We start from the raw sequence: 21909 nt of genomic DNA, 5'->3' as shown, positions 1-21909 counted from the left end.
TAAAAATGACCAGTGTCTGGATTGGCAGAGACTCTCTCTCTCACCGTTTAAAGTGCATAGAGTTAACAAAATGATTCCAGTAGACAATACCTATGTATTATCATGACTTCCTATCTCTAACATTTGATGCATTCATAATGGTACATGTTTTAATGGTATTTTTTCATATTAGTCAACACAGCTTTTCAATGCTGTTATGCAGTGGTCACTGAAAATACCTGAGCTGATTTTCCTGTAAAACCTCATTCAGAACGAGTTTTTAGACTATGACACTTCTTGGCTTTTTAAATCATATATTTGTCTTGCAATATTTAAAAAAATCTAGTAACATACATGGAAACATTTTCTTCACTTATTGAATATAGTACATTTTATTAGCACATTAAAAATCACATTCAAGAGTGTACTCATATACATTGAAAAGTGCAAGTTACAAATGATTGCTTCTCTGTATTAGATAACCGGTAACAACTTGTACATTTACAACACTGGATTTGTAAAAGCTGTTTAAATTTTACAAAAAAATTGCCTATACTATTAAAGATAAACAGATACAATATTAGTATAATAAACTGTATTGGACTGAAAAATAATACAATGGTGCTCAGCTCCAGTGAACCATGGGAAAATGTTGGAAAATCTGTGCACAGCAGATATGTTACTTTTTATCTTAGTTAAACTGTGTGAGAAAATGCTAGAAAATTGCACATTTTGTTCTTTACCATCAAAAGGACCAATGCTTTCCAGAAAAAAAGCAGACTAATTGAGATTTTAAAACATTTAAGTACAAATTGAATGAAAAATAGAAAATAATTGATTTCAGATTAGTCATTTTGCCAATTTCTGAAAAACAATGGCCCTGCCCACTACTGTTTTATAAAATATAAGAATGACATCCTTCCTTATTTTCCTCTGTGTACACAATTTGCTTAATGTGAACTAACTCATTCACCAACCCATATACAAAGGGAACTCGATGGTCAAGAATGGGAATCATTCGGGTTCTTGGGTATTGCATTCAAGTATGCAACTCAACATTTGCTTTAAGTTAATAGTCAATGAAGCTCCAGGCCAGAGAACAAATCCCTTTTCAGCATAACTTGTCTTGTCTTGTTGAAGGAAATGTTTTCCTTATATGTACAGAATCAGGGTTCTTAAATACTTCTGTTTCACTAAACAGCCACAGTAATGTTCCAGAAAAGGCCTATATAGTCTTGTTATTTTATTTTCAACTAATTGAAAGATGAAATACCACAGTAAGCACAACTGATACAATTCCAGTATTGTTTGTTTATGATTGAACTGTGCAGTTAAATGTATAAATATTGTTTAATATATGGTGTGGATGTAGTGATCTGAAGGTCACATTTTGATATTGAATGTCACCTAATCATACAAAAAAAACTTCTTAGTTCATTCAAACACAGACTGTTTTGATTTTTTAAGAACTGTTTTTTAACTGTTTATGGGGTACAATATATTTCAATATATCTCTTATGTGAAATAGCCCTTTAAAAACGAAGAATAATCATCTCTAAAACAGACAAAGGTTTCATGAACTACAAACTTGATTTAATGAGAAAAGCAGTCCTTAACAAAGCATTCCTTAAAGCAGTAGGGTTTATGAATAGGGCCCTGTGTTAGAAGTAAGGCAAACTTTTAAATGTTATCATGAAAAATAAATGTGAACATATAGGATCATTGTGAACATATAGGAATATATAGGATCATGTGAACAATGAAGATCATTGTATTCACACTTTGAAACTCGCAAGACAGGTAACTTAATTGTAAAGACATTATTAGTCTAAGATATGATTTCATCCTCTGACAATTCAACTTGAATTCCCTGTAACAAAAGCTGTTTTTTTATTACTACCTTCTTTTATCCAAGAGTGTCAGATTTCAGCATCACACTACAAACTGAGGCACAGCATTGTAAAACAACACTGCAGCTGAGAACCTGGAAAGTTACACTGTGATTGGTCCAGTCATAGTTCCATGTACCGTGTAGGACAACACCAGCAGGAAAGATGTTTCCCAGTGAAATATGTCAGAATATGCACTGATAAAACACAATTTAAAAAAACGATTAAGTTATTAAAATATTCAGTTAATGCACACATGTAGAGTCACATATAACTATTACATATAAAGAATAATACATTAATTTAAATAAATGAGTTAAATTAGACAAATATTTGGTTTTTGGTATTATGAAAGTTACCCACATTAGAGAATGTACAGTAACAACACCTCTTTGGTGCTTTACTATCATACTAGACACCTGCATCTACTGCACTACAGGCCCTAATCTAGCGAACTGCCCTGTATAAAGGAACGGCACATAAAAGGTGAATGTATTGGTGGTTTAAAGGACTCTGAGTGTCAGACGACAGCTGAGTCAGTGAGGTGGTATGCACAGAGTATTATGGCTTGTCCAGACAAGTGGAACAAGATAATGGATATTATAAGGCTACACGTAAGAACAAACCATTTTGAAATGTTTCAGGTTTTTTTTTTCTTTACCACAGGAATAAAGAAAGCATGACCAGGTTAGATTCAATGATAATGCAGGCAGGCTTTTCAGAGCAATCCAGCCATGTTGATATATATATATATATATATATATATATATATATATATATATATATATATATATATATATATATATATATATATATTTTAGCTCAAAGAGCCAGCTGCCCAACGTTTCGATATGTTGTACATATCTTTCTCAAGGGAGCCTGTGTTTGAATCCAAACATTGGAGGTATTTATAGGTTTTTGACGGCATGACAACTACTTGTTATTGTTTACATTCAAATTCATGATTTATTCTTACATGATGTAATGGTGTTCTATATATTGTGACATCATTTTTACTTCTATCTTTGAATCTGTATTAATTCCAATTAACACTACTTTACATAAACTTATATTTTTATTATGTCATTCAATGCTGGCTCTGAGGATCAGTCTAGATTTGGCCTCCCCAGCGCATCAGCATGCACAACTTTTGAATGAATTTTGTTTATTTATTTAAATGTTATATATTTATTGAAGTTAATTAGTTCATTCTTTTCTGTTGAGTCCCGCTGGCATAATCGTGTTCAGTCTATTTATCCATTTACTTTCTTTTATTCTTCTATATGTCGCATTGTCTAATTTGAGCTGTTCTAATACTACAAACTTTACATCATTTATGTCATGTCCCTATATATATATATATATATATATATATATATATATATATATATATATATATATATAATTCTTATTTAATAACATCGCTGAAGTGCAACTATTATCTGTAATTTATGAATGACCATGTTGTAATCTGGACAGAGATATAAAATACTGTGAACCATGAAAAATACTGGCAACAGCCAATAATTCTCTTATGTAAGACAAATTTAAATCAGAACTTAATCAACAAAACTATCAGTATGGACACTTTTTATTTTTTCATTAAAGGTGCACCAGTAGATTTGTTTTTAAAGAACACAACACCCAACGGCAGCATTGTGTGTGTGTGTTAATGCAGCCACCTTTCACTTACAAGGTGCCACCTACTGGTGTGAAGGTGACACGACTGGACTGGGATCTTACATATGAAACTAGGAAAAGCATTTCTCCAGGTAATAAACAGAGACCTTGATACGGCCATCAGTGAACACAAAATAAAGCTCACTAGTGTATTAAATATGTCAGAGTCTGTACATCAAATCTAACCCCAATATAAAAATGAAAGCCTGCTGAATGAGCACTATTTATTTGCTGCATAAACGTGCTGTCTCTCGGAAAACCTGCAGATGGCGCTCTAGCACTGTTCTATTGGATTCAATGGTAAGCTCTCGACTTATCAGATCTATGTTGACCTGAGTGGAAACAATGTTGATATAATAATATAATAAATAATAGACTGAATTTTAATGACCAAAAGACATTAAATAGACAGTTACACACAATGTTAGAGGGGCGTTTTTTTTTTTTTTTTTTTTTTAAATCCCCTTCTTTTTAATGTATTTAGATTGTGACCATTTAGATCAACTGAATAGACCCCATAATATTATTATTATTTATTATTATTTATTTCTTAGCAGACGCCCTTATCCAGGGCGACTTACAATCGTAAGCAAATACAAAAATATTATAGCAAAAACACTGTACAGATAACTAAAACAGAGAGTACAGATCTGAAAAACAAATTTCTACCAGTGCAAGTGAAACTATTGAATTGGTGTTTGTAAGAATGTGTAAAAGACTAGGAAGGGTCCTTAATAATTTAAATGATAGTGCTTAAATCCTTTGCTAGTTATATCAATTGAACACCACAGTTTGTCATAAGGACATTCTAATACATTTTATTTGTATTTTAACCACTAACTGCCACCTGCCAGTTGTGTTTAGTTAAACTGAATTCAAGGTCTGCTTTTAATCAGGTCAGGGATGATATTACTGGGTTTGCAAACATGTTTTTTACAAATTTATTTGAGCTAAGATAAATCTCTCCATCTTCAAAATGGTTAGCCTTTCTGGTCTATTAATATTACAAAAAAAAAAAAAAAAGTTTACATGAGCAGGTTAAATAGCTTGAACGAATTTACTATAATTGCTTCAGACAAAACTTGACATTCAGGTTTCCATTTAAGGAAAAGGGCCTCATGACAATGTATTTTAAATTATATAATCCAGATTACTTGAACTTGTTTGTTCATATTTGCTGTATTTATGCAGACCTGTTGTACAATATATAGGCCTATATTTAAAAATAAAAACATGGAAACATTTCTTAATAAAGTGGATTAAGTAGGGTTCTTAAGGACCAAAGATCTTCAAAATAAATATAATTTTTTAATACCATGATTTAAACCACATTGATGTATAAATGGTGACCCTGGTGAATGGTAAAAATAATGTTTTTATACAACACATTCTAGGGTTATAGTTGGAATGGTATTTTGTATTGTAAGAAAATATCATTTAATATCTCATGAACCATTTCAGATGCCAACCTAATACCTATTAGTCTTATGGGAACCCCTCAGTTCAAATCTAACCTTCACTTTGACCTGTGACTTAAATTGACTACCATATTGGGATCATGTAAATATTGGTGTAATATGTATTTATTTATTTTTAATATTAGCTTTATTCTCGGTACAAAATTGTATTCTGTGATTCCTAAGGTCAAGTTCAATCTTGGGGGTCAGTAAGTTTACAAAGCTGCCAGCATCACAGTGTCAGATATGGGTGTAATCCGAGTAATTCCCTTTAAGGTGTTTCAGTCTGTTAAGGTATTAATTAAATATAATAAAACATGTTAATTACTCAACATAAAACAAAACGCCCAAATAATTGGGATTTCACTTTGCTTGTTTCCTTAGAAATCTGTCATCACTGGGCAAGATTTAACCTCTGACTAAACTCGACAAAGAAATACATATCCCAGCATGCACAGCTCTTAAGGTAGCTCTAAGAAAGATCACATTTATGTGGTGAATCGTTTGCATTTGCTAGTTTCACAACACATTTTCATTTTCAGTTTACAACCTTAACATGATAGTAAAAATGTCAGCACTCCGGGTGATAGGAAAATTAACTTCCAAGTAGCTTTTAAATCACTCACTGCTATTATTAACAGGCTTGTTTGGATCCCTTTAACACCTGCCAACAAAAAACATCTTAAAGGGAGTTACTTATATGAGTAACTGCACAGCCCTGCTATCTCAAACATCAGTTCAGACATTGACTTCATATTTGAAGGGTTTTACACTGGCTGCATGTAAATGTGTTGGTGAGTATTTGAGCTATCTTGGATAAAAAGATGGTACACTATGACTAAAGTTCCCTACCGGCTTTGTTCAGTTAAAATGAACCATCACTGCCATATTGTTTTAACCTCTGGCCTTATCAGTGAGACAGCAGCTCTTTTTCACATTTTCATTTTACTTTGTGTTTACCTGTCCTTCTCATACTGTATGCCATTTTCCTTAGATAATGCCCACAGGGATATTTTGTTTATGCAAATGTGCTATAACTCGGTGTCTGATATGGGTCAATAATAACAATAGCATTGTGTTGTAATTGCTCTATGAGGCCTATGATTTATCATAATAGTGTAGTGTTACATGAACTATGTGTGACACATGTATAATAAACGCATTACACATGAGAGCATAAGGACATACAACAGATGGGGGTTGTTGCTCAATTATAAATGTTTCTGCTGTTGTTTATTAGTAAGTTGGCCTAAGCAACAAGAGGGGGCAGACTTTGGTATTTGAGCTGGAGTGGCCTTTTCTGTTAGTTTTTTGTATTTTTTTTCTTTCTGTAGCTGACTTCCATATTAACCCCTTTTTGGGGTTATGGTGTAAAGTGAAGCCGGTTGCTTATTCTTGATGGTTAATTAAGCTCATAGTAAATCACCAAACGGATGAAACAGTCAATGGAAATCCATATCCCTGCAACTGAATCCAAACCTTATTTTATTTGTACTGTTTTACAGTTGGGTAAACACACAGGAAAACACAATAAATCCCAGATATGGTACCGTATATCATTGTGAAAACAACGGGAAAGAAAGCGCATAGTATCCTGTATTCAGGAGCCAAAGTTAGGAGTGCATACTACTTGTGTTCCACGATATAACAAGAATCACAAGTGCTGGGAGCCATAGCCTTATACTGTAGCTAGAGAGCCCTGTAGAGTATAAGCATGTCTATTACTTTGATTATGTTGTGTAGAATCTCCTTAGAAGTCCTTTACCTGTCGATTATTAGGGCTAAAAAAGAACCATAAAACACTTTATATCATTGTATTTACTTTTAAAAAGTTGTCCAAAGTGAACAGAAAAGGCTCATAAAAAAAAGAGAACAAACAAAAAGTAAGCCAGATATTTCTGTTTATTGTGCATGTTGTTGTTGTTGTTTCAGTGTAGTAATGAAAATGTTTTTTTTTTTTTATTAGACTGCCATATTAAGATGCAGTCAGAATAAAATCCTTTAATCAAATACAGTAATAGAAAAATAGCGTTATCATTTTCATAACTGAGCATGTCACTCATGCATAATATTGCACAGTTAATATGTTTTACTGATGTTGGTTACAATTTAATTGAAATGTGTTGGTCTTTCTTAAAAAAATAGAGATTATATACTATACAAATTCTACACCTTTTCAACATACTCTATTATATATATATATATATATATATATATATATATATATGCAGTGTTCCATTTCCCCTACATCAGGATAAAAATGTGTATTGTACAACTGTGAGTTTTGTTAAAGGGGCAGTATGCATACAGGTGTCTGATTAAAATTCTAAAATGCTCAATCAATTATTTCTTGTATAGGGTTGAGCTTAACTTAGGTCCTATAAAGTGCTGGAACTGAAGGCAGCAAAACATTTAACTTTCCGTTTGAGGAAACAAGTCGCTTACATCATGTGGTGTATCCTATACTGCACCACACAGTAAATCCAACCATACAGTATATCCAGTGCTGCAATACATACATACGGAACGTCACTTTCAGAGGTGATAATAACATTACCACTTCAGATATGTACAGAGCTATGTCCTCAATCCGCAACTGTACAGCAAAAGCAGAACAGTATTTTGGCAGCATTTTCCAACTTTTGTCAACATGTTGCAAGTGACTAGTTGTCTTGAGTATCAGAAGGACTCTTCCGATCTTTCTCATGCGCAGGTTCCACTGGTCATCCTCAGCTGGACGTTCCAGGTGATGTGTAGGTGAAGATGGCTTCCTCAGTTTGAAATGCAGTTTCCCAGGTGCACAAACGAGGTAAATGTTTGAGTCTCATCCCCCGTCACTTTCTTAGTGTAGATTTGTAAGTCATGTGTACAGTCAGAATGAATATCTGTCCAAACCTGTATGGACAGAGCCAGTAAGAAATGGCAGGCTAGACCAAATCAGATCTTTACAGTACGAGGTGGAACCTGGGCCTTTCAGCTCAGCTACACAGGTGAAGACCTACACATTTGTCTACTTGACTTTGTTTCTTAAAGTTTGACCTCATTTATTTAACCCAGGAAGGACAAAGTAATGTTTGAAGGGTGGACTAAAAAAGTTTTTAACTAAAATACACGGCTTCTTTAGTAAAAAAAATAAAATAAATAATAATAAAAAAAATAATAATAAACACACAATATGACATTCAGTTTCTTGCCCTTCAGTGATCATCAATGCTTGATGCTTATGCACACGACAGGAAATCATTGGTACTGTTAGCATTCGGAAGATCCACTTTTGCTTTTTTTCTTTCTTTTTTTTTTTTTTTAAATAGGCCCAAAGAAAATGCAGCATATCTCACTCATTTTTCAGACAGATAATGTACAAAAAGATGTTTTCAACTGCAATTGAGTCAGACAACCATCAAGTGGATATTCAATATGGCTTTCAATTGCGCTTCTGTCATGCTCCCTGAGAAACCGCTGAAACTGAACATTTCTCAGTGAAAGCAGGCTGAGGCTGAACAATCTATCTATCTAGATCACTTGCAGCAGTCCGAAAATTCCTGTCTGGTTTGGCTTTAAGAAGCGGTAACTAGCGATATACAGCGTTCATATTTTAATACAAGAGTCATTTAATACGTGTTTCTGAAATGTCAACGTTATGTCTTTGTTGTATACTGTTCTTCAGAATACGAAAGCATCCAATTGGCCTGTTTGCTATCCTGCAAAGGGAGAGAAGAAAACAAATTGAAACAGTTTACAGGAGGTCACAACAAACTTAACTGTAACAGAAAACTGAGGCCCTGGTCTAGTGGATTTAAAAACCACTTCGGAAAATGGTCTATTGTGCCAAACCCGTTCACAATGCTTGATATTTTCTGATCTATTGTGTCTTGCTGATATTTTATAAGTTAAAAGTCTTGTGTCATATGAGGTGTCCCTTGTCACATTATTATTGTATTTTGTCACAGTTTAGCGGGATAGGGTCAAAATTAATTAAACTCTAAAAACATCAGAAATGGTCAGTATTACTTGGGCACAACAGACAGTTGGCTCAACAAACTGGTCTGTAATTGTTAGTAATTTAAGTGAAGGGTGAAAAGTTCAAACATTTCAGACATGTAAGAAAAAACAAAAGTTTAAGATTCAACAGAAAGACACTTTAAAAGAACTTGTCGCCCTGCAGCCATCCCCTCCTGACCTCGACCAGGTGTTTATTTATAGCACCTTACCTTTCCAGGTGAACTCTCACGTCGCTGTCTCACAATAACGTGTTGATTCCAGGGATGGCGAGGATGTGTGTGTTGGTCAAGTGCTGAAGCGAGGGAGGAGGTGGCTGTGCTGAAGGGGGAGCCGGGAGGGTTCACCTGCAGGGCCGCTCACTTCAGGCAGGGGCTGACGACAGTAGGGGTTGGGGGGTACACCAGGGCCACGTTGACTCGCTCGCTCCCGTTCTTTGGGCAGATGATCTCCGTTACTCCCTCGGGCCGAGGTTGACTCAACAGCTCTCCTGAGGATGTGGAAAGAGACACATCAGCACAAGGCCTTAATTCATCCTATGCACTTGTTGCTGCTGCAGTTTAAAGGCCTTTGAAATCTATACAGTGAAATACATGTTTTTTTTCTAAGAAGATGGTCAAGAAGTTTTGAATCAGCTGAAATTTAAACCTTTGAAAGTTCAAGATGGGGCTGTCAGGATTATTTTTTTTTCTAATTTGTTATGCAAATTATATCCTAGACATGTATTCAGTGCTGCATCTCTTTTTTGCCAGTCAGTTTCAATCAAAGGTAAACATATTCAGATCTGGTGAGAGAAAATATGTATTTATTAGTTTGTTTTGTTGTATGTTCACTCCTGGATATACTGCAGTCAGCCAAAAGAGGTTATTTTTCTAGGATACCAAAGTGGAAGAAGATTGTATATACAGTATCTGAACTTCACAATTCTCACAAGCACACTGTAAAATCAATATACATTTACACAGCATTTAAAACAATTACATGGGTATTTCAAATGGTCAACACAGTTTAAAAGGCAGAGAAGCCAGCATTAACACAGCCTCTGAGTTATGGTTCCACTGAGTAGGCAAAATAATGTCTTTCAGACTCCTCTCTGACCCTAGTTAATGGACTGGAGACATTTTGCTGATTTCAAAGAACACTTATGTATACATTTTTAAAACCGTCAGCAACAGTAGTTAATCATTTGATTGACAGTGCATGTATAGCTGAATATGAGACAATGATACTGAATCATACTTAACGAATGCTCTACAGTACAGTAATAGTCCACCTAACTAGTCATGTTTGCTTTTGAAGCCACCTGATATGTAACATCCCTGTAATCGATAATAGATAACAGAAACTGTTCAACAACCTTCTGTCTGGTAGGACGTTTTCGATCCGTACAAGGCACAAAGTTTCACATGGATTTTAGAAACAATGTAATCAATAAGCTAATGGGAATACTGTAAAAGGATTCCCCCCTGCCCTCCAAGTGTATTATGGGTATTTAAATGTATTCGTACTATGATGTAGGTGTGTGGCAGCACGACAGGACAAAAGCCCTGCCGAAGCACGGGGATGTGTGTGTGTGTGGAATAGTGGGTGACAGGGAGGGAGTTACAATCCTCCCTGCAAAAAACACGTGGGAATGTGGCTGGAGCCGCATACAGGTATAAATAAGGTGATCACGGGTGTTAGCGGGTTGGTGTGTTCAGAGGCGAAATGAGAGTCGGGAGGTGAAGTAAGCCTGAAACAATTGCTACGCGTGCTGGTTCTGACCCAGCGCGATACTTGGTTCATTTAGTGTTTGTTCCATGTCTGTTTTGTTCGTCTCTATTAATTTTGGCCAACGTGTTTGTCTGTTTATTAAATCTGTGCACCAGCACATTTCACTCACCAAACTGTGCCCTATACTTCCAGCCGCAAGCCATCTTGTCACAAGTACACAACAGGATCCAACAAAATGGCAAGACATACTGTAGTATCAAATCATCGGCCCGTACAACATTTCATTGTATTTATAAGAAAAATGAGATCTGCCTTGTTTCAAGGTTTTGATCTTAACATCACAGTGTTCTGCATTAAATACCCAATTACTAGGCTATTTGTATACATGAAACGAATTGCAGTCTTCTTCCTAGGTTGAGTCTTCAAATGATTTATGAATACAGCATCATTTTTACCATTTCAAATACCTTTTGGTCTGAGGTCAAATGTGGTCTGAGACAAGTACAGACAATATTCAGCGGCCCTTCATCAATGTGATCTAGTTTTACCTCAGTGTTTGAATATCTAAGCTGTAGATTATGCATTGGCACGAGGCAACTGAAACAGGAAGCCACTTGCTTGATACAAAGTGAACGCCCTTAATGAAGGCATAACATGTTACGAGTTCCAAGAGATACAGTGATATGCTGGCATCCTAATTGGGTGCACTGTTGGAATAGGAACTACTGCAGAATAAGATATTTTTAAAGAGGTACAATACTGTGTGTTACTCAATATAAATAATTAACAGGTACAATACTCTGCGTTTGCCTCTACAGTGTCCTTTTGTAGTTCCCTCGGAGGTGTAATTCCCAGTGCTTACATTTTATTTAGCATTTTGATATAAATTATTCCAAAATAAACCAGCAGGGGGAGTTGGACATCACTCTTCTGGCAGTGTTACTGGTGATGGGGGCTGAGTGGTATAAGGAAATGTGTGAGTGAATTTGTGTGAATCTGTGCTTGCAGCTTGATTTACTGTTAGTAATTTCCAGTCTCTGGGAAGTATAAGCTACATACTGTAACAAGCTACTGAAGTGGAACATCACCTGCTTTTGCATCCTAATCATTCCAGAAAACAAACATGAACATTTTACATGCAAACAACTGCCTTTTTATTTTCATTTAAACAACAACTCAAAATACTGCCTTATGCGCAAGGCTTACTTGTCCTGTGAAACTTTTTTAGGGTAGTCTCTCATTCTAAGCCAGAACATATATTTTCTCACAAGCTTACGTCAGTTATTACATTACTGTTTATATAGCTCTGGTTAACAATTATCACTTCTAAAAGCTGTATAAAAACAGGTGAAGGGGCTTGGTAGCGGTTTGCTGTAAATAAGTTCATTAATTGATGTTTGTGGTAATGTCCGAAGGGAAAGAAAATTCACATCAATGTAGGCTGTACAGTGCATCAGTTCCACAGGCTTGCTATAAAGACCTGTCAAAAAAAAAAGCCTATCCACTCCACCTGCAGTGCACGCTCCAGCTCTAACTCAGTGTGGAGGTATCAGGGTTGCTGGCTCCAGTACATCTCCAAAGTGTCTGATTAGGGTCAGGTCCGAAGACCAAAAAGCCTAATTTCTGTGTTTTAAACCAGCAATATCAATTTACTTTAATTAAAAAAGTAAACAGAAAGATATACTGGAGTATTATCAAAGTATTTTAACAAACATTTTTTTTTTTACAAAGAAACCCGTGGATTTCAGCACCCTGACATTTTGAATTATATGCAGTATGTAAAATTATATGGAATGATTGTTCAAACCGGCCAACATTAAGTCAGACAGCAGTATATAATGCATAATATATAACTCTGCTGACTGGTGGTAGATTCATGCTGTAGCACTCAATTGATTGTGTGGTCTTCTGGGAAATAGGCCAATACCTCAAATACTGTGCTTCCTTTTCACTGAGTGTGACACTGATTGGCTGTTAGACAAGACCAACATCCAGTCACTACAATTAGTGCCTCTTTGGAAGACGGACACTAGCAGACATTAAAAAGTTGAGTGTGCTAATCAAGAGAAGACTATCCTATTTTTTTCCTCATTCATTTTAACTGATCATTTTTACTTGTAAGAATGCCAGAGCTGTGCAGCTGTGCTTTAACCCTCTGGTACAGGGAAGACAAAGGGAATGGGATCTGCACAAGGGAATTTGAGCTGTTCAATTATTGCGCATGTTGCTTTCCTCATTATCTGTATCAAATAGTCGGATTATTTAGAAGACAGACTATTATCACTCCTAATTATATCAATTTGGTTTCAAGGGTACACTCCCCCCCCCCCAAGCATGTTTTATGACATTTTTAGTTAAAACTTTAACTAAATTTTCATTCCCGCCATAACTTCACCTGGTGCTAAGCAACCTGCTCAGTGAAGTTCTCTAACCAAATACAATACTATCTAATATGGCAGCAATAGCAAAGACTTACAAGGACTCGGAACATGCATTGCCTCTAATAGGGAAAACCTACACAATAAAGCCCTAACATTAATTCTTCATTCACAGTGCCCCGTTTTCCAAACTGGTTTCATTTACATGTGTGGAAGGACTTTTGTGACATTTTATAACAGTGTGTCCATGGAAATAAAGTCTATTTCCAGGGTGGATTAGAATACACCTGCTAGAAACAGTGTATGCTATTCAAAACAGCATGAACTACAGCGATGTATGTGCCACTTGCCTTGGCATTGCATTCAGCATTGCAAACAGTTTGCTTCATTTAAATAGAAGAAAAAGAGGGCTATTGTCTACAGAGAAGAAAGAGCCTGGATCCTAAAGGGCTAGAAGGCTTGGTCTCAAAAAAGGCCTGGAAACACAGCCTGCTCTGCATATGCTGGATTTAGAAAGACTGTTGTTCAGATGGTCCTGTCAATAACATCTATTTGTCAGTCTCAGGACAATAAATATACCATAGCCTCCAACAAGGATTGAGTATAGAACGATTGGGCCTGGGTCTTTTGTTGCTTAGTAAGTATCTTGGTAAGCCTGGATAGATAATCGTCTCCTTCTTAAATAAATATGCAAAATAACTGTTCCTCAAGTGCACTAGTAAGATTAACTTGCTTCCAATGTAGAATGACTGTAAGGGACATTCATTTGTTCTTTATTTTACCCTTAAAAATGTGTTTCTGCAGTGAGTACTGGTACCCTATTCAAAGTCCTATTATTGGTGTAAAATGTGCCTTAAAGTTGATATGAACAGCTTAAATGTTAATCAGTTTTAAAACAGGACTCTACTCTCAATAATGGGCAACTGGGCCTAATATCTGTGTCTTTACAGACATTCAACACAAATCCAACCAGCTTATTTGGAATTTTAGATCTAATTCTGATATTAAAAGGCAAGCTGCTTTTAGGTCAGCTAACCTGGCACTGACTCATTTCAGCATTTTACCATCTACTGTTTGGTCATTCTTAGCATTAAAGTTGCTATCGACAGTAACTTATTTTGTGTATGCTGTGTGTCTGTCTGTAAAGGAAAATTTCGGGAAAACAAAAACCTTAAAAAGGACAATAATTCAGGGCCCTGCTTTGTATTGCCATGGTTGGAAAAAGCCTGGTGCACAGGTATTAACAGGTAGAGTTCAACAAATACAGAAAAAACTGCTCCAATGCACTGCCCACTTCAATCACTGACCCCCTAATCAATCTGTCTCCTCATAGTCAAAAAGCTTTTCGGGGATATCAGTACTCTATTCATTTTTGGAGACAGTGATACTCAAGAATCATGACTAATGCATGCACAGGCAAAGCAGTCTGCACAACAGCACAGAATGAGGCTGGCCTTATCTGATTTTGCACTGGTCTCTAAGGCTGAACTGCCATCAGCATAACACATTAAGAGGCTGATGTAAGGATACGTGCAAAGTGATTTGCCGCTGCAAAACACCCATACTGCATCCAAAATCGGCGTTTTGCGGTGTATGCAGATATAGTACAACGTCGCACATCTGACCCCGTGGACTGAGGTATAGGCGGATATGTGAAAAAGTTGGATTTGCGAACATCTATAGAAAATGACATTTACACATGCATAAATAGGTTAGTGAACAAAAACAACACTCAAACTGCTTTAAACATGGGGATATTCTTTGCTTTAAAAGTAAGCAAACTTAAACAAGTTTATTTAGGCTACAATACACAGTGTTGCTATGTGGTTTACTATAAGCCATGACAACACAAAGCTTTTAAAACAAAATACAAAACAAACGGTAAATGTACAATAACCTGCAACTGATGGCTTCTTTATTAACTCTAGAAGTCCCTGCCTCCCTGGTTCTGCTTTCTTAATATCTCTGCCACAGTACTTTGTGCTCTTTCTTGATATTGCCAACAGCCGATAAGAAGCTTGGCTTAAATATTGCTTCGGCTATTTTACGCATTGCGTTTATGAAGCTTGCTTTGTTTAATTCCAATGCATTTAAAAGCTACAACCACACGCTGCCAATATCTGCAACGTGCGCTCCATCATATAAACACATTGCACAAAAAAAGAGTAAAACACAAAGCTTTCTCAATTGGTGTATTGAAACAATTGTAACAATTGTAAGTCGCCCTGGATAAGGGCGTCTGCACTTGAGCAATTGCTGACCCTCCAAAAACTTTACCCTTCTCTCAATGGTGCAAACCATTGTAGAAGCAAGTAATTAAGAGCTGTATAAAACCACACACCTTCAGAGACCTGTCATTGGCCTCAGGATGGCTGCTGTGGTACACTTCCTGATGCGGCGACGCTTGGCTCTTGTTGAGGACAGGCAGGAACACGTTCGGAGGAGAAGGGCAAGACAAAGAAGACCCCGCATATTCAATCCCAGGGTCACTTTGTTTGTGATGCCGGAGGATGCGGTGGTAAGGCGTTATCTCACTCCACAGGTCATGCTAGACCTAATAGATGAATTTCACCTTAACACCTTCAGCATTGACTTTCTTCACTATAGAGGACCATATGGCCTATTTGGTAGCATAACTGATGTTGGCCGAGGCTTTTCCAAATAACTCAATTTCATGCTGAGTGACCTCAGCTGTAAGGACTCTCAGCTCCTCCTCAGAAAACTTATTTTCTTTTCTGTGTGCCAAGAGGACTTTGCTGCTAATCCTCTAACATATTTTTTTGTTTAGTTTGATTTTTGTGCTCCACAAATCTCATACAGCACCTACTGTTCTCTGTACTCCTAACTCACCTCACCTGTAAGTGTGGCCGCTAAATAGCCCGATGCACAGGCGGCGCATTATCATGATTGCGGCTTGTTATTTGTGCACGTTGAGTAATTTGCATTGCTTTTAAGCTTATATAGGCAGCAGTGAAAAATAATTGCCTGGCCGCTGGCAATTTGGATTTTGCAGCTGCAATTGTTTGCACTACGCCTATCCATACATCAGCCCGTTAGTTTTTTCATTAGCTTTGCTCTAAAAGATGATTCACCTGAAATAACCTGAAATTCAAATTTCAAGGGTGTAGGAAATTTTGGTTTTCAAATTGATTCTACAGGATTATGCACACGGTTATACAGCATCATGAAGGTGCTATAAATGCTACAGAATGTTCAATTCTATTAAACCATTACTGAAAACAGTGTTAGCATGTGATCAAATATATTATTATTCTTTTTGACGAGTTACCAAGATGAGATGTGTCAGAAAAGTATTTGAACGTGAATGTGTGTCTAAAGAGTGGCATCTAAACCACTAAGTTCAAATGATAAATATCCAGCTCCTCGGTTTAACTTCAGCAATGTAGCTGTATGGCTTTGGTTACCCACTGGGCTCTCCTGGGTAAATAAAATTAACCTACATACTGTAAGCTAAGAACTGTAAACATCATGACCCTCCTCAGCCCTTTCCCACTATATCAGTATTTTTACTCTAAATCAGAACAAGGAGATACTGAGGCTTGTAATTTACCTGTATTTCCTCTTGTGTTATTGTTCTGGAATCCCAAACCAAGGCAAATAAGGGCTCTCTTTGTTCCTGGGTGACATTATCCAGAGATGCCTGCATACTAATGTGTGTGTAAAAAATATATATATATCTACCAGGTACAGCAATCCATTGCATTCCTACATTCCAGATTCATATTTGTTCCTCAGTGACCTCATATTATAAATTCCAGGAAGGCTATTCGTGCTATATAAGGAAAACTACATGTTTACTTTCCTGACTGAAAAAAATGGACTTCATGTTCCTAGTTCACTTCCTGTGCAAGGAGCTCCTGAAAAGATTCCTGCCCTGTCTTGGCACACCACTCACAAGCACGTATTTCTTTCAGACTGAACCAAGTCATCTAGGAGTTCACAGGGGACTTCCTTACTGTTAAATGAACCCATCTGCTAGAACAAAGAGAAGCTCCTGCTGCTGATGTTTAGTGTGCTATGGGTTGCATCTCAACAGCCTGATAACAAAATGATCATCTGCTCTGGCTACTGAGACATGTACATGAATAAATGAAACAACAAAAGATAAAACTGACAAAGAAGGAACAGAAACTGCTTGTTTTATAACTCCCAAACATTACACCTTTCTGTTGCTGCATATCTGCTAGTTTGTGTATGAAGTAAAAATCAAATTCAGTGGGCTGCTTTGTTCTTGATCTGCCTGACTTCACTGCTTTCTACCTGCTTTCCATTGTACAATGTTCCATCATTACACAACATTTTTTTTCAATAGAAGGGGGTCTGTGTGACCTTGCAGTCCTGTTTTTGCAATGCCTGGAAGCAGTAATTGATGCAGGGCAGCGTTAGTAGTGTTTCTGGGTCACAGCGCACCCTATCTGTCAGGCAGCCAGAAGAGTTATAATCAGGTAGTGTGCATGGTAGATAGCCTGCAGTAAAAGGCACATCTTTCTTTGTATGTACATTACTCATTTGAACAATGCATCACTGTAATTGTATGCCCAGGCTTGCTGAGAATGTGACCTCTGGCCTCCACAAGATTGTTACTTGAAAACAAGTGGTAACCTTTTGACTACGGCAAAGAAAATAGCCTCCTCTCAGAAACAGTTACCATGCATCACATTGAACTTCCATTAGTTATGAATACGTTTCTGTTTCATCTGCACTGATTTCAGGCTTTCTGTTATATTCTGACAGCTAATTGGTTTGCATTCCTATAAAGCTTGGCAGATTGAAGACAACTGGAACTAGTTTTACAAAACACTTCAAGGTAGCAGTCTTCTAAATCCAGTCTAGAGAAAATAGTGAAAGAAAAAAAGTATTATCATTAAGATTAGCTGAGTATAATGTTCTGTCCTGAAATACTGTTTTGTAAAAGTTAGAAAGAAGACAGCTAAGATATCTATGCTTGCTAGCAGCCTGCTGTAAGTGCTTTGTGAAACTGAACCTTGGTCTACCACTGTGCTGCCTCCACATTCCGAACGTTTTGTCAAGTTAACCTTTGTATAGAACTTTACAGATTAGCCAGGATTCCATGTTCACACAATGTCAAAAATGATGTCTAATTCTTGACAATACTTTTATAGGTTTTTCGCTGACACTGTTATCCATAGATCTGGAATATATTGGAGATGCCTGTATGTGACACTTAGTTTGAGAACCGCGTATCCTATTGAGATTAAGCTTTGCATGGGCATTCCTTGGCACACTTTATTGAGGGTATCATAAATAAAAGATCACCGTTACCAACTCGTAGACAAGATATAGCTTCTGATGTGTTGGCCTAACAAATGTTTTAAAAAATTATGTTGGGCAATCACTAGCCTGTCTGTGATTAAACTTTTATTAAAAACTATAAAACCATTGTACATGGCTGAATTTGTGTATATGTAGCACTGAAATCAAAGTATAAAATTACATTTGAACTATCGTATTCTTTAAAGACACTAAGAAAGACTTTAACATTCATATTATACTTTTCTCTTACCACATATTCAATCATTGAATCATATGATGGATTTAACTTCTTTACAGAATTATACTAGTTATGCAATAGGCTGTTGCCTGGATATAGGTCAATGTGACCTACTTTTCATGGTTTAGACACCTGCAGTGTGTTATTCATATCCCTGCCAGGGGACATCATATATATATATATATATATATATATATATATATATATATATATATATATATATATATATAGCACTCCAAATAAGGTGCTGGGTCTTGGAGTAACTTACCCTCTAATTTGAACACAGGGACTAAAATGTATTTTCAGGGGGTAAAATGCAACATTACCTTGAAGTCATGAGTAATCTCGATAAATACTGTACAATCTTTAATGGTAATGGGGTAGGCATTAAAAAAGAGCCTTCCATTTTAACTGCAATGTTACTTTGAACTAAGTGTAAGTGACTCTGCAGCAGCAGTTGTTGATGCATAGTTCACCCTCTGTAAGTTGCTTTGGATAAAAGCGTCTGCCAAATGACCAATTAACAATAATAACTACTGTACAACGCCGCGTGTGTTCTACAAGGTTCTTTATCAGCTCAGCACATTTTCTTCGAGGTATCACACCGACTCTGCAAATTAATTATGTTACTTATATTTTAACATTAAATTCTTAAACTCAGGTGAACATGTTAAAACGTCAATATAAACCTATACAGATAAATAAAATAAGGAAATGTATTAATAGGTTATAATACAGTTCACTGAATATTAAAGGCACCTTTTGTAGCGGTTGCCTATGACTGTGTATTTTAACGCATTCAATTTAAATTGGAGTGCGTATTTCATATTCTTTTAATGTGTTAAAACGGCAGGTATGCAGCCTATCTGGACCGCTGTATGTGTGTGTATGTGTGTGTGTGTGTATATATATATATATATATATATATACACAGACGTGCTCAAATTTGTTGGTACCCCTCCACAAAAAACGAAGAATGCACAATTTTCTCTGAAATAACTTGAAACTGACAAAAGTAATTGGCATCCACCATTGTTTATTCCATATTTAATAGAAATCAGACTTTGCTTTTGATTTTTTATTCAACATAATATTGTAAATAATAAAACAAATGAAAATGGCATGGACAAAAATGATGGTACCGCTAACCTAATATTTTGTTGCACAACCTTTAGAGGCAATCACTGCAATCAAACGTTTTCTGTAGCTCTCAATGTGACTTCTGCACCTGTTAACAGGTAGTTTGGCCCACTCTTCCTGAGCAAACTGCTCCAGCTGTCTTAGGTTTGATGGGTGCCTTCTCCAGACTGCAAGTTTCAGCTCTTTCCATAGATGTTCGATAGGATTCAGATCAGGACTCATAGAAGGCCACTTCAGAATAGTCCAATGTTTTGTTCTTATCCATTCTTGGGTGCTTTTAGCTGTGTGTTTTGGGTCATTATCCTGTTGGAGGACCCATGACCTGCGACTGAGACAGAGCTTTCTGACACTTGGCAGTACGTTTCGCTCCAGAATGCCTTGATAGTCTTGAGATTTCATTGTACCCTGCACAGATTCAAGGCACCCTGTGCCAGGCGCAGCAAAGCAGCCCCAAAACATAACCGAGCCTCCTCCATGTTTCACTGTAGGTATGGTGTTCTTTTCTTTGAAAGCTTCATTTTTTCGTCTGTGAACATAGAGCTGATGTGACTTGCCAAAAAGCTCCAGTTTTGACTCATCTGTCCAAAGGACATTCTCACAGAAGGATTGTGGCTTGTCAATATGCATTTTAGCAAATTCCAGTCTGGCTTTTTTATGTTTTTCTGTCAAAAGTGGAGTCCTCCTGGGTCTTCTTCCATGGAGCCCACTTTCACTCAAAAAGCGACGGATGGTGCGATCAGAAACTGACGTACCTTCACCTTGGAGTTCAGCTTGTGTCTCTTTGGCAGTTATCCTTGGTTCTTTTTCTACCATTCGCACTATCCTTCTGTTCAATTTGGGGTCGATTTTCCTCTTGCGGCCGTGCCCAGGGAGGTTGGCTACAGTTCCATGGACCTTAAACTTCTTAATAATATTTGCAACTGTTGTCACAGGAACATCAAGCTGCTTGGAGATGGTCTTGTAACCTTTACCTTTACCATGCTTGTCTATTATTTTCTTTCTGATCTCCTCAGACAACTCTCTCCTTTGCTTTCTCTGGTCCATGTTCAGTGTGGTGCACACAATGATACCAAACAGCACAGTGACTACTTTTCTCCATTTAAATAGGCTGAATGACTGATTACAAGATTGGAGACATGTGTGATACTAATTAAAGAAACTAATTAGTTTGAAATATCACTATAATCCAATTATTTATTATCTTTTCTAAGGGGTACCAACAAATGTGTCCAGGCCATTTTAGAATATCTTTGTAGAATAAGCAATAATTCATCTCTTTTCACAGCTTCTTTGCTTTATTCTATGACATACCAAAGGCATGCAAGTACACATGATAAAATAGCTTTTAATTTCATCACTTTTCAGGAGGAATGAAGCGTTATTTCAATGAGCTGTAAGGGTACCAACAAATTTGAGCACGTCTGTATATATATATATATATATATATATATATATATATATATATATATATATATATATATATATATATATTATATATAATATTAATTATGTTAATTAAATTAAATCAAGTCTCACCCAACCTGCAAAATGAAAAGGCCACAGGGACAGTTTGTATCTAAGCTTGGATTTCAAGACAGAAACTAACAGACCAGTTGGAAGCAAGACAACCCTTTGTTCCAGTGAACTCCAGAGCCAAGCTGAGTATTTTACCTTTCATTTTTTTCCAAATCCTGATGTTTAACTAAACAACTTCTCAACCTTTTCCTAAACAAATAGTACTGACTGTTCTTCAAACCTGCTTGAGTAAATAACTGTGTTGTCCATTTTCATCTTACACTATACAAATGAAAGGGGGGTTGTCTGAGGGCTAGTGGAAACTAAACCCACCATTTTTTTTAGTTGTCCTGCACATCAGGGGATCACCCTGACTGACACGAACCTGACTTTGATCGGCAGAGCGTGGCGAATCATCAAGCGAAAGCCTATTGCAATTCAATCTGGTCCGCACACATTCCAGGGCCTTTTCCTTTCTGTGGAAGAACAGAGCTTGGGCTGCAATTTTAGATCACCAGGCATACAGCCAACATGCCTCTGCAACGGCTTAATCTTTTTTTTCTCAGTTTCTTTTTTTAACAATTATGAGAAGCGCAACACATCTGATTTTGTGCCACTGTGGGATA

General features: G+C 36.6%; 1 protein-coding gene across 1 annotated transcript in view; it reads right to left on the bottom strand.

The window, feature by feature from the left end:
- Nucleotides 1–5991: 5991 nt before the first annotated feature.
- LOC131699066 (malignant fibrous histiocytoma-amplified sequence 1 homolog) overlaps nucleotides 5992–21909 on the bottom strand; it is a 52317-nt gene continuing 36399 nt past the window's right edge. Inside the window, exons 2-3 of the mRNA XM_058994765.1 lie at nucleotides 9217–9494; nucleotides 5992–8706 (exon numbers count right to left, since the gene is read on the bottom strand). Coding sequence (XP_058850748.1) covers nucleotides 9364–9494 — 131 coding nt within the window. The 3' untranslated portion in view covers nucleotides 5992–8706; nucleotides 9217–9363. The remainder of the gene's footprint in view (nucleotides 8707–9216; nucleotides 9495–21909) is intronic.

Source organism: Acipenser ruthenus, chromosome 2 (assembly GCF_902713425.1).
Source record: "Acipenser ruthenus chromosome 2, fAciRut3.2 maternal haplotype, whole genome shotgun sequence".
Taxonomy (NCBI): Eukaryota; Metazoa; Chordata; class Actinopteri; order Acipenseriformes; family Acipenseridae; genus Acipenser; species Acipenser ruthenus.
The sequence above is the reverse complement of the archived record's forward strand: the minus strand, read 5'-3'. Positions and strand labels throughout refer to the sequence as shown.